The 12,641-nt window shown below is 40.8% G+C and overlaps 1 protein-coding gene across 4 annotated transcripts in view; it reads right to left on the minus strand.

Annotated features, from left to right (window-relative positions):
• Window positions 1-3,037: 3,037 nt before the first annotated feature.
• AXDND1 (axonemal dynein light chain domain containing 1) overlaps window positions 3,038-12,641 on the minus strand; it is a 73,109-nt gene continuing 63,505 nt past the window's right edge. For all 4 annotated transcript variants that reach the window (XM_037506379.2, XM_037506380.2, XM_037506382.2 and 1 more), the window contains 2 exons: window positions 12,378-12,619; window positions 3,038-3,371 (listed from right to left, as the gene is read on the minus strand). In XM_037506379.2, the coding sequence (XP_037362276.1) occupies window positions 3,292-3,371; window positions 12,378-12,619 (322 nt within the window). In that variant the 3' untranslated portion in view covers window positions 3,038-3,291. The remainder of the gene's footprint in view (window positions 3,372-12,377; window positions 12,620-12,641) is intronic.

A 12,641-nucleotide genomic window follows, 5' to 3' on the forward strand; every position in this document is an offset into this window, starting at 1 on the left:
CCACTGCCGCTCAAAATAAGCTCTGCCTCTGGAGAACTGGCAGACGTCACCGGGAGAAGACAGGGTGATGTTGCTGGGGTGGGTCATGGGTTACGTGGGTCATGTTACTGTGTCTGACCAAATCATCACCACCACACACAGGGGAGCGATGGCGCCTCACTGTGGTCTGGAGGTGCATGTCTCTAATACGTGATGATGAGCATATTTTCATGCGGTACTTTGACTTTGCCAGATTGGACTGTTATAGCTGGCTTTTTGACACTGTAATGAGATTCCAATTTCTGCAAAGTTTTTTGGGCTAGTTTCAGCATCTAATCATCATTTAAAAGTTTTAAACATGGAAATATATTTTGGAAGGGCAAGAAAACACTTCTTTACATGGTATCCATTTTGGATTCTGCCTGGATTTTACTGAGCTGTAATTCCTGAAGAGCAGACTCAGGGCTGGAAAAGAATGTTTCTTGAAATTATCAGTCATTTCTATTGTTTGTGCTTTTTCTTTTTTTTTTAAAAAGATTTATTTTATTTTATTTTATTTTTTTTTATATATAGAGGCATGTTTTATTTATTTATTTGTTTGTTTATACATGCACTGGGTACAGTCAGAAGCACAGGAGGGTGAGAGAATTCACCAGAGCCAGAGCGGGGAACAGAACAGGCAGAAGGACAGAAGTACACTGCTGAGGGGAGCAGCGGGCGGCAGGAGAGGTCTGCGCGCCATGTGGGACCCTCCTCCGGTGGCCAAGGAGCAGCCGGGGATCGAACCGGCGCCGCAGAGACCGCGGGCAGCTTCGCAACCCAGCGTTCAACCACTGCGCCACTGGGGAGGCCCTAAAAAGATTTATTTTTTATTTATACAATAGCTGGGGTACAGGCCAGAGGTGCGGGAGGGTGAGAGGATTCACCAGAGACAGAATGGGGAGCAGAACAGGCAGACAGACTGAAAGCACTGCTGAGGGGAGCAGCGGGCGAGACAGGAGAGGTCTGCTGCACCATGTGGGAATCTCCCTGGTCAGCCAGGAATTGAACATGCGCTGTAGAGGTTGAGGACAGCTTCACAGCGCTGTGCTCAACTCGCTGCACCACCGGGGAGGCCCTGTTTGTGCTTTTTCTCTAGTAATTTCATACATGTTCTCATCTAAACATACCCTCTGTTTTTAACATTCTGGAAAAATCCTAGATCTGATATGTTGTGATTTCTTCTCAACTCAGCAAGAACCAACTCTGCTTATTATTTCAGAAATGCTTTCTGGTGAATGAAAGAGGCTGATCTTGTACAAAGGTGTTACTGTTTCTTTCCTTCTATTGAAACTTTTAAAATAATCTCAGGTTCTGGACCTCAGTGTCAGTATATCTTGACCAAAATAAATCTGCAATTCTTTATAAAAACATAGTGCCTCGGGGCCTCCCTGGTGGTGCAAGGGGTTAAGTCTCAGTGCTATCAGGCTACAGGCAACCACTGAAGGAGTTTGATCCTCGGCCAGGAAGCTACCCACATGGCACTGCAGACCTCTCCTGTCTTGCCCACCCATCCTCCCAGCAGTGTAATTCAGAAGATCCACCTGTTCTGCTCCCCACTCTATCTCTGGTGAATCTTCTCTCACATACAAACCCACCCACACCTTTGGCCTACACCTCAGTTCTTGTATGCATAAATAAATAAAAATAAATCTTTAAAAATATATATTGCCTCCCAAACATGCTTCTAACAAATTACCCTTTTGTGTTTGCAAGGGTGTGGGTTTCTGTTTTGCAACCAGACTATCACCACTAAAATGCTGGGTAGCTCTGTAGTGACCAATATCTCATTCCACTGCTAGTGGCAGCAGACATAATTCTGGCATTTGGAGAATGATCCTACCACACCACAGAGCTGATGTATTTGAAGAAGCAGGGTTCTCATGATCAGGGATGGGGGACTGCTAATTTGTTGGAAATGACCACTCAATCCTGCAAAAAGCAGATGATTAACAAACATTATTCTGAAATTACATCCAAAAGCCCCTAAATTTGCTAGAATCATCTAAGACTCTCTTTGGAAAGGCAAATGGTAGGGCTGTCTAGGCCCTTGTAGGTGGTAACTCTAAGCTTGAGTCAACAGCTTCCACTTTGGCTGATAGTTGGACCATGAGTACAGCCAACTATTCAAAAAATTCCATGCTTTCTTCTCCCAGAGTTAGAGTGATGCATTAGCTTAGGTAGGTTTTTGAAACCCATCTATACACATTTTGCTGATGGCCAGGAACAGGCCTGGACAGGGGGTTGGCTTTACTAAGGCTGGGGACTCTGGAGTCAGTGGACTCTCTGAGGCCTATGTAGCAGGCAAAATTCTAAAATTCTGGAAGCTAATCCAAAGGAACACCAAATATGTGAGCCAAAACAGGTACAGAAATCTCACCTTAGGTGTCTGGAGCCAAAGAGGGAAGAACACACACAAGTGAGACAGGAGAGTGGGGCAGGAAGGAGCTCTTGCCGAATGACTGCCCAGAACATCCACTTATCATCTGCAACTTATTTTTGCAGGTTAGTCCATCTCTAGTTTTGACACATCCAGGATCATGAACAGATCAGATAGATGAAGCAAGAAAATTTAAAAAATGGAAATTCTGGATGAATCTTTGGCAATACTGGCCCTATAAGGGAAGCCATCTGAGCAATGGCCTGCTGGCACACTGGCATTGTCAAACAATCTAGACAGAGGTACAGCAACTGGGGGCTCTGATGCTAATCAGCTCTCTGATCTTCGGGAGTCTTATAACCATTTCAGACCTCAGTTTCATCTTCTGAGAAGTGGGGATAACAGCATCTCCCCTGCTTACTTTGTAGGATTATTGTAATGATCAGATGATCAGATAAATCACACATATTTCTGAAATCATAATACATCTGAAAATGCTGCAGAAACCTAAGAGCATTATCAGGAGCCTCTCTTTTAAATTGAAAAGAGAATACCTTTTATTTGCCATTCTTCCATGCAAAATTCATTTTCAAAAAATTGTTTTCTTTATAGAAACCAATATTTTTCATAGACCTCTGTTAGGAAATCAATTTAAGAAGCTAGCAAATCTTTGCACAAGTATCTTTAATCTGGGGAAAAAAACTAATGCACAGATAACCTACAGCCATCACTTTGACTTTAAAAGAAAAAGTGTTCTTGGCTTGTATATCATAATTTTTCTAGTTGTTGCAAAGGAAGTGTTTCCAGTTGAGCCACGTTGTTGACTCTACAGCAGAGCCATCTGGGGTGGGTTCAGTAAGGGGAACTATGTGATGCCCACCACCCCACAGATGCTATTTGGGTTTTATGTTGTGATTGGGTTTAGTCCCGGTTCTGGATTTATTGCTGGAAGGACCCTCCTTTCGATGCGCTTCTGAAAAGACAAAAACAATTAACAGCATTGATAACAACTACCTATTTACTAAGAATTTTTTATCTTATAGAGCAATAAAAACAATTTTGTTCTGCCTGAGTAACCCCCAAGCTCCAAACAAGCTGTGTGCCTCTAAGGTAATGGGAAATTGAGGTGCAGAATGCACTTTCCCAAAGTTTAAGTGTATTTGATTAACTGCCTGAGTCCTGGAAAAGTGAGCTATGTGGCCTAGAAGAGAAAAGAAAGGAAGAACATTCCTCCTTCCTTCTTGTACACATCCCAAGCTTAGTGGAAAAAAAATCGAATAGAACTAGTATCCAGAACCATCTCACAGCCACCCTTGCACCCTTGTTCTGTCTCCTGGTCCCCATGGTCAGTCTCCTGCAAATAGATCCTACATAAACCCCACCCTGTAGTGTATCTCCTCACTCCTCGCCATTGGTCCCACTGAGATCAGAGGCCACACAGACTCCCTACTTAATTCCTTTCTTCATTCAATTCAGAGGACAATAATTATTAAAAATACTGACATAAAAAATAATGTCTCCCTCCTCTGTCCAGATCTTTACTCCATATTCACAAGGCTCTTTCCTATAACAAACATAATTTTCCATCCCTTCACCACACAGCTCTCAGGAGAAGAGTCTCATCACACTATTTCCTACAGAGATGGTACTATATACGCCCTCTGAGTGTCAGACAGTTCCAAAGGTGTCTGTGTTTTTTAAAGGCGTGCCAGCTAACCCTAAGGAATGTCTGACTTGGATTTTCCAGAGAAAATGTTTAAGTCACCTGCGTGGCATGGGGACTGCCTTGGTTAGGAGTCAATTCCCCTAAGCTTTGCAAGTCTTTTCATCTATCACTTTGCACCCCACCCCCCTCCATGACTTTGATGGGGGTGTCTCTAAAGATGGGGAAGGATGACTATGTGTTTGTACAGGTTACTGTTTGGGGTTGGGAAGTAACTATATATATAAATACATATGCATATATATATATATAACTTAGATATATAGCTATAAAAAATTTTATTCTTGATTTAATCTAATCCCCAAGACCTTTATGGAAATGGACCTAACTGAAGTCACTCATTCTATAGTGAAGTAATACCTCAATTTAACACATAAGCCTTTTGTATGGTTTGCATAATTATTCTGTAATCTGGAAAAGGTTAGTTTTCAAATTACCAGGATAAAATTGTAACACATGAGAGGATGAATTTTTTTTTAATTCATGAAAACTATTTCACATATATTCAAACCTAAAACTAAAGGATTTGTAATAACTAACATTTTACCAGTTGAGAATTAACAGAAGAAGAGAAAATGGGCTCAGATTCTTCCTCTAGACAGTATTGACACATGGGGCCAGAAACTGTGAGGGACTGGCTAACTTATTGCTTTTGCTGGGGGTGCAGGTGAAGATAGGGGTGACAGAAGAAAACAGAAAGTAGCTATCTTCTCAGTACTATCCCTTCTGCCAGCAGGTGTCCTGAGAAACGACCTTGGATTGAAGATGAAAGCAAACTTTTTTTAAAAAGCTTCCAATATTGGGGATATTGAGAAGTGCATGAGGGCAAATTATAGCACTAATTAAAGATAAAAAATGAAGAGTTAAATTCCTTTTCCTGTAGGTAATTATTATCATCATAGAACATGCATTAAGTATAAAACAATAAAGACGAAATTCCCCATAAACCTCCATCCACCAGGGACAATGTCTGACAATATTTGGGTGTATTTCTTTTTTTTTTTTTTTTGCATTTTATTTTATTTATTTATTTTTTTAAATAATAAATTTTATTTTTATATTCCCCCATACAATTGCAAAAGCCCCATTCTGACCCCAATCCTCCCTTCCCGCCCCCCCCCCCAAAAAGTGTCTCTGGTTCATAGTTTTTTGTTGATTTTGATTTTCACTTTCTTATATTCATTTTCCTGGTCCCTTATTTAAGTTTTCTAGATTCCTGCTATGAGTGAGACCATCCGGTATTTTCCTTTTTCTTTTTGGCTTATTTCACTGAGCATGATCCCTTCCAGCGCCATCCATGTTGCTGCAAATTGCATGTGTTTATCTTTTTTGAATGCTGAGTAATATTCCATGGTATATATACCACATCTTCTTGATCCAGTCATCTATTTTTGGGCATTTGGGTTGTTTCCAAAGCTTAGCTATTGTAAACAGTGCTGCTATAAACATAGGGGTGCAGGTGTTCTTTGGAATTGATGTTTCTGTGTCCTTTGGGTAAATACCTAGGAGTGGAATTGCTGGATCATATGGAAGCTCTATGTTTAGTAGGTCCAGAAATCTCCACACAGCTCTCCATAGTGGTTGGACCAGTTTGCACTCCCACCAACAGTGCAGAAGAGTTCCTTTTTCTCCACACCCTCGCCAACATTTGTTGTTGCTAGTTTTTTTAATATGTGCCATTCTCACTGGTGTGAGATGGTATCTCATAGTAGTTTTGATTTGCATTTCCCTGATTACAAGTGATGTTGAACATTTTTTCATATGCCTGTTGGCCATTTGCATTTCCTCTTCAGAGAAGTTTCTTTTTAGCTCTTCTGCCCATTTTTTGACTGGATTATTTTCTTTGTTGTTGTTGAGTCTCATCAGCTCTTTGCAGATTTTTGTGATCAGTCCTTTATCATTAGTGTTGGGTGCAAAAATGTTCTCCCAGTTGGTGGGGTTTCTCTTTGTTTTTGTTATTGTCTCTTTTGCTGTGCAGAAGCTCTTTAATTTGATGTAGTCCCAGCTGTTTATCTTCGCCTTCACTATCACTGCTTTGGGTGATGTGTCTGTAAAGATGTCTTTGATGTGCAAATCCCGTAGTGTTTCGCCTATATTTCCTTCTATGTATTTTATGGTTTCAGGTCTTATGTCTAGTTCTTTAATCCATTTTGAGTTGATTTTTGTGTGTGGTGTGAGGTAGTGGTCAAGCTTCATTCTTTTGCATGTAGCGACCCAGTTTTCCCAGCACCATTTATTGAACAAACTTTCTTTGCTCCAATGCATAGTCTTTGCTCCTTTGTCAAAGATTAGTTGACCATAAATCTGTGGGTTTATTTCTGGATTTTCTATTCGATTCCATTGGTCTGTATGTCTGTTCTTGTTCCAATACCATGCAGTTTTGATGATTATGGCTTTGTAGTAGAGTTTGAAGTCTGGGAGTGTGATGCCTCCATTTCCTTCTTTTTTTTTCAGTAGAGCTTTGGCTATTCGGGGTTTTTGGTGATTCCATATGAATTTCATCAATAATTGTTCTATTTCTTTGAAGAATGACATTGAAATTTTGATTGGAATAGCATTGAATCTGTATATTGCTTTTGGAAGGATGGCCATTTTAATAATGTTTATTCTTCCAATCCATGAGCAGGGGATGTCTTTCCATTTCTTTGTGTCTTCTTCTATTTCTTTTAATAGTGTTTTATAGTTTTCTTTGTATAGGTCCTTTATCTTTTTTGTTAGATTTATTCCCAAATATTTGATTTTTTTTGTTTCGATAATAAAAGGGATGGTTTTTCTGATTTCTTCTTCTTCAGATTTGTTGTTTGTGTATAGGAAGGCTACTGACTTTTGCGTGTTGATTTTGTATCCTGCCACTTTACTGAATTGATTGATGAGTTGAATTAGTTTTTCTGTGGAGATTTTGGGGTTCTCTATGTATATTATCATATCATCTGCAAATAGTGATAGTTTGACTTCTTCTTTTCCTATTTGGATTCCTTGGATGTCTTCCTCTTGTCTTATTGCTCTGGCTAGGACTTCCAGTATTATATTGAAAAGCAGTGGTGAGAGTGGACATCCTTGTCTTGTTCCAGATCTTAATGGAATTGCTTTCAGCTTTTCACCATTGAGAATGATACTGGCTGTTGGCTTGTCATAGATGGCCTTTATGATGTTGAGGTGTGTTCCTTGTATCCCAAGAATTTCAAGGGCTTTTATCATGAATGGGTGTTGCACTTTGTCGAAAGCTTTCTCAGCATCTATTGATATTATCATATGGTTTTTATATTTCTTTTGTTGATGTGTTGGATAACGTTGATTGATTTTCGGATGTTAAACCATCCTTGTGTCCCTGGAATGAATCCAACTTGGTCGTGGTGAATTATCTTATGGATACATTGTTGGATTCTGATAGCTAAAATTTTATTGAGGATTTTTGCATCAGTGTTCATTAGGGAGATTGGCCTGTAGTTTTCCTTTTTTGTGTTGTCCTTATTCGGTTTTGGTATTAGTGTATTATTGGCTTCATAGAACGTGTTTGGTATTGTCCCGTCCTTCTCAATTTTTTGGAAGAGTTTGTGAAGGATAGGCACTAATTCGTCTCTGAATGTTTGGTAGAATTCATTTGTAAATCCATCAGGTCCTGGGCTTTTGTTTTTGGGGTGGTTTTTGATTGCCATTTCAATTTCGCTAATTGTAATTGGTCTGTTTAGGTGTTCTATTTCTTCTTTAACTAGCTTTGGGTGATTGTAGAGTTGTAGGAATTTGTCCATCTCCTCTAGATTGTTGAACTTGTTTCCATATAACTGTTCATAGTAGTTACTGATTATTCTTTTGATTTCTGCTGTGTCCGTTGTGATTTCTCCTCTTTCATTTATGATCCTGTGTATTTGTGCTTTCTCCCTTTTTTCCTTTGTGAGCCTGGCTAGGGGTTTGTCTATTTTATTGATTTTTTCAAAGAACCAGCTCTTGGTTTCATTGATCTTTTGGATTGTTTTTTTAGTTTCAATTTCATTTATTTCTGCTTTGGTTTTATTATTTCTTTTCTTCTACTGGTTTTAGGGTTTTTTTGTTGTTCTTTTTCTAGATCTTTGAGCTTTGAGATTAGGTTGTTTCTTTGAGTTCTTTCTTGTTTTTTGATGTGAGCTTCTATTGCTATATATTTTCCTCTTATTACTGCTTTTGCTGCATCCCATACATTTAGGATATTGGTGTCCTCCTTGTCATTCAATTCAAAGAATTTTTTAATTTCTTCTTTGATCTCCTCGTTAGTCCAGTGGTCTTCCATTAGTGTGGTTTTTAATCTCCATGAGGTAGGATAGTTCCTTGCCTTCTTTTTATGGTTTATTTCTAGTTTGATGCCTTCGTGGTCAGAAAAGATGGTTGGTATGATTTCAATCTTGGTGTATCTGTTGATGTTTGTCTTGTGCCCCAGTATGTGATCGATCCTGGAGAATGATCCGTGTGCGCTTGAGAAAAATGTGTACTCCGTTTTTTTTGGGTTTAGTGTTCTATAGATGTCTGTTAAGCCCAAATGCTCTAGGTCCTTATTTAGAGCTTTAGTTTCTTTACTTATTTTTTGTCTTGTTGATCTATCCATTGTTGATAGTGGTGTGTTGAAGTCTCCCACTACGTATGTGTTTTCTCTGATGTCTGTTTTCAGAGAGGACAACAGTTGTCTGATATATTTTGGTGCTCTTTCGTTTGGTGAGTATATGTTAATGAGTGTTATTTCTTCTTGAAGTATTGTCCCCTTGATCATAATGTAGTGACCATTGGGGTCTCTTTTTATTTTTTTGAGTTTGAAGTCTGTTTTATCTGATATAAGTATAGCTGTTCCTGCTTTCTTTTTTGGCCCATTTGCTTGTAGGATTGTTTTCCATCCTTTGACTTTGAGCCTATTTTTATCTTTTGTAGCTAAATGTGTTTCCTGGAGACAGCAAAAGGTTGGGTTTTGTTTCTTAATCCAGGCTGCAACTCTGTGTCTTTTTATTGAAGAGTTTAGTCCATTTACATTTAGAGTTAATATTGATATGTTAGCATCTGTATTTGCCATTGTGTTTGTCTTTCCTTTGATTTTATTTATTTATTCTTTTAATAACTTTTTTTTTTTTTGGTCTTTTTTCGTTGTTATTCGTCCCTCTGAGGTTCTGGCTTTAGGATTCCTTGTAGTATTTTTTGGAGTGAGGGTTTATTCGCAATGAAATTCCGGAGTTTCTCTTTGTCTGGGAAGGTCCATATTCTTTCTTCATGGAGGAAAGAGAGCTTTGCGGGATAGAGTATTCTTGGTTGGCATCTGTTTTCTTGGAGTCTGTTGACTATGTCCCTCCACTCTCTCCTTGCCCGTAGTGTTTCTTCAGAGAAGTCTGATGTCAGCCTGATTGGTTTTCCTTTGAATGTTATCTGTTTCTTCTCTCTTGTCAGCTTCATTATTTTTTCCTTGTCCTGGATTCTTGGGAGCTTTACTATTATGTGTCTTGCTGTGTTTTTCCTTTCGTCGTGGAAGTTTGGTGTTCTTCTTGCTTCTTGTATATCAATTTTCAGCTCCTTCTTCGCATTTGGGAAGTTCTCTTCAATTATCTCCTGGAATATTTTCTCTGTTCCTACATCTCTCTCCTCTCCTTCTGGAATTCCTATAACTCTTATATTTCCTTTCCTCATGGAGTCAGATAGTTCCCGGAGTCTTTCTTCATTCTTTTTCCTTCGTACTTCTCTTTCCTTTTCTGTTTTGGTTCTTTTTATTTCTGTGTCTTCAAGAGTACTTATTCGTTCTTCCATTTCATCTATTCTGCTTTCATTGCTTTTCCCAGAGTTCTTTAGTTCCTCCATTAATTCTTTGATCTCCTGCATTTCTTTTACTTCCCTCTTTAGGGACTCAATTTCATTCTTCTGACCATTGTTTTCCCTCTTTAGGGACTCAATTTCCTTCTTCTGATCTATCACTTTTTTAATCATGGCAATTTTAAATTCTCTTTCTGAAAGGCTCAGAAGTTCTTCCAAGTTGCTGTCGTTGCAATCTGGGGAGTGGTTTTCTTTTTGTGGTGTGCTTCTTTCCTGAGGCGTTGTTAGGTTGCGTGTGGTTCTTCTACTCCCTACTGTCTGTTTTCTAATTTGTTGTATGCGTTGGGACACTGTGTTGCTCGGACTGGCTGGCATCTTGGGTGAACTTCTCCGCTCCCCTCTGGCTCCTGCAGGAGCCATCTCTGGCTTCTGGGGGAGCTTTCTGATGGTTTTAGGCAGTTTTTACTGAAGAAATGTCCCTGTTCTATAATGGCGAAGCGGGATGCAGTCCCTGCGCCTCCGGTCTCAGGCACACTCTTCTGTGTGCCCGGTCTGCCCCGGACGTGGGTGCCTGCTCCCTCTGTGGGCTCAGACTGCTGGTCGGAAGGGGCCTGGCGTGGGCTAACTTCCCGGCTGGCCACTGGGTCCTCCAGAAGCCTTCTGCCCTTCTCAAGCAGTCTTAAGAAATTTCCTGTTCTATGGGGTGTTAGTGACTTTTTTTTCCTGGTCGCTAGGTGGCGCCAGAGATCTCTCCTATTGTCCTTGGGGGGCTGTTTTTCGCCTCCCCCTACCCCGTGGGACAGGGGATAGAGCGGGAATGGTAGGGTAAGCCTCAACAGCTTTGGGGTGCTGTGTCTGCCTTGTGCCCCACCGTCGTGGAGAACCCACGCCCCGAGTTTTCGTGCCCCGGGTCTCAGTTCAAAGCCCTCAGGTCCAGGACACGGGCTGTAGCCCAGTTCAGTGGCGCGGGAATGGCGCCTTTTGCACCCCGCTCCCGTGCCTGGGCGCCTGGTTCCTGCTCACTCAGGGAGGGACTTTCACCCCCGTGAGGGCCTCCGCGCGTCTCCCCGCAAGCCTAGGTCGCAAGCGCGGGGACCTGGGCAGCCAGGATCCCAGTCCGCGTTTGCTTTTCAAGTGCGCCAAGCGCGCCGCTTTCCCGCGCCAGCTTACGGGCAGCCCGGGCTGTGTGCGCGTCTCCCGGGGTCTTTGTTCTTCTCTACTGGCGCCCGGAGCCGTTCGCTCACTGCTGCGGCGGATCCTGCAGGGTTCGCCTCAGCTCCCGTTCACGGGGTGTGGTGGCTGCAATAGTTCCTTTCCACTCCCAGTCCCGCTTGCTGTGTCATTTGTTCTTGTTGGCCGTTTTGGTTTGTTGTTTCCTCCTCTCTGCCGGTCAGAGAGTGCCGCCTCTGTGGGCGGGGGAGGGGAGCAGTGTTCTGCGCTTCCCTCCCTTCTAGTCCTCTTTTATGGCCACTTTCTTCTTCGGGCAGTTTGCTGGCGTCACCCGTTTATCTTCCGTGTCCCGGTTCTCACTGGGACCTGCCGCTTTTCCTCCCTATTAACTTTTTTTAATGGGAGATCTTACTCGCAGCGTCTCCTCGCCGCCATGTTGCTCCGCCCCCTCAAGCTGGGTGTATTTCTTTTTGGTCTGTGACTAGCTTTAAAATGCTGCATCATATCCTGTTTCTTGCATTTGACATTTTAACATGAGAATTTCCTATGTCACTACAAACACCTCTATAGACACCATTTTAACGTGGCGTAGTACTGGCCTTTATTAATATAGCAGAATTCATTTAATGCTTTTTCCCCATGATTGGAGTGATAGGTTGTTTCTATTTTTTCCTAATATATACAATAATACACTGAATCTTTGTGCACTCATTTTTCCCTGTATTTAGTGTTATTTCCTTACAATAAATGCATAAGATTGAAATTATTAGGTGCAAGCATTATACATGTTCTTAAATATCTAAACACACTTCTGAAAGGGTTACATTGGGCCATCTACCCAAAAATATTAACTGTAAAACTGACATAAAAATTAATGTCTTCTCCTCTGTCCAGATCTTTGCTCATATTCACAAGGCTCCTTCCTATAACAAACATAATTTTCCATCCCTTCACCACGCAATGAGAAAAGTCTCATTGCACTATTTCCTACAGAGATGGTACTATATATGCCCTCTGCGTGTCAGAAAACTCCAAAGGTGTCTGTATTTTTTAAAGGAGTGCCAGGCATCATACTTGATTGCTTTTAAAACTTTTTGCCAGTCTAATAATTCAAAATTGTATCTCATATTAGTATACCAGTCAACAATTGTTATGTGGTTTTCCTGTTTGCAAGTTATACTATTATAGTAAATGTATGTGCTTTCCTATGAGAAATATGAACCAGCAGCTCAGCACTAAGGATACAGATACTTTTCTAAGATATCTGTCACCCGGTCAATTTTTTTATAAATGCATCTTAATAAAGCAATATGAGAAAGCAAATCTCACCTTTCTTTAGAGCTTTTGAGGAATCTTGTACTGGATTTATTTCTTCTTCTTCAGCTTCAGCTTCTTCTTCTACTTCTCTCTCCCCTCCATTTTCTTCTTGCATTTCTTCAGCCTTCTTGTTGGACTTCAAAAGTTCCTCTAATTCTTTCTCCAGATTTTTTTTGCTTATAAGGGTGTAATGGAATTTCTCATTTATATCATCACATTGCTCCTCTGCTTTTCTGGCTCTGTTTTCAACCTGCCTAATGTGGGCAAAGTCCAGAG

The sequence above is a fragment of the Talpa occidentalis genome, unplaced genomic scaffold (assembly GCF_014898055.3).
Source record: "Talpa occidentalis isolate TD23 unplaced genomic scaffold, MPIMG_talOcc4v2.1 talOcc4.12, whole genome shotgun sequence".
Taxonomy (NCBI): domain Eukaryota; kingdom Metazoa; phylum Chordata; class Mammalia; order Eulipotyphla; family Talpidae; genus Talpa; species Talpa occidentalis.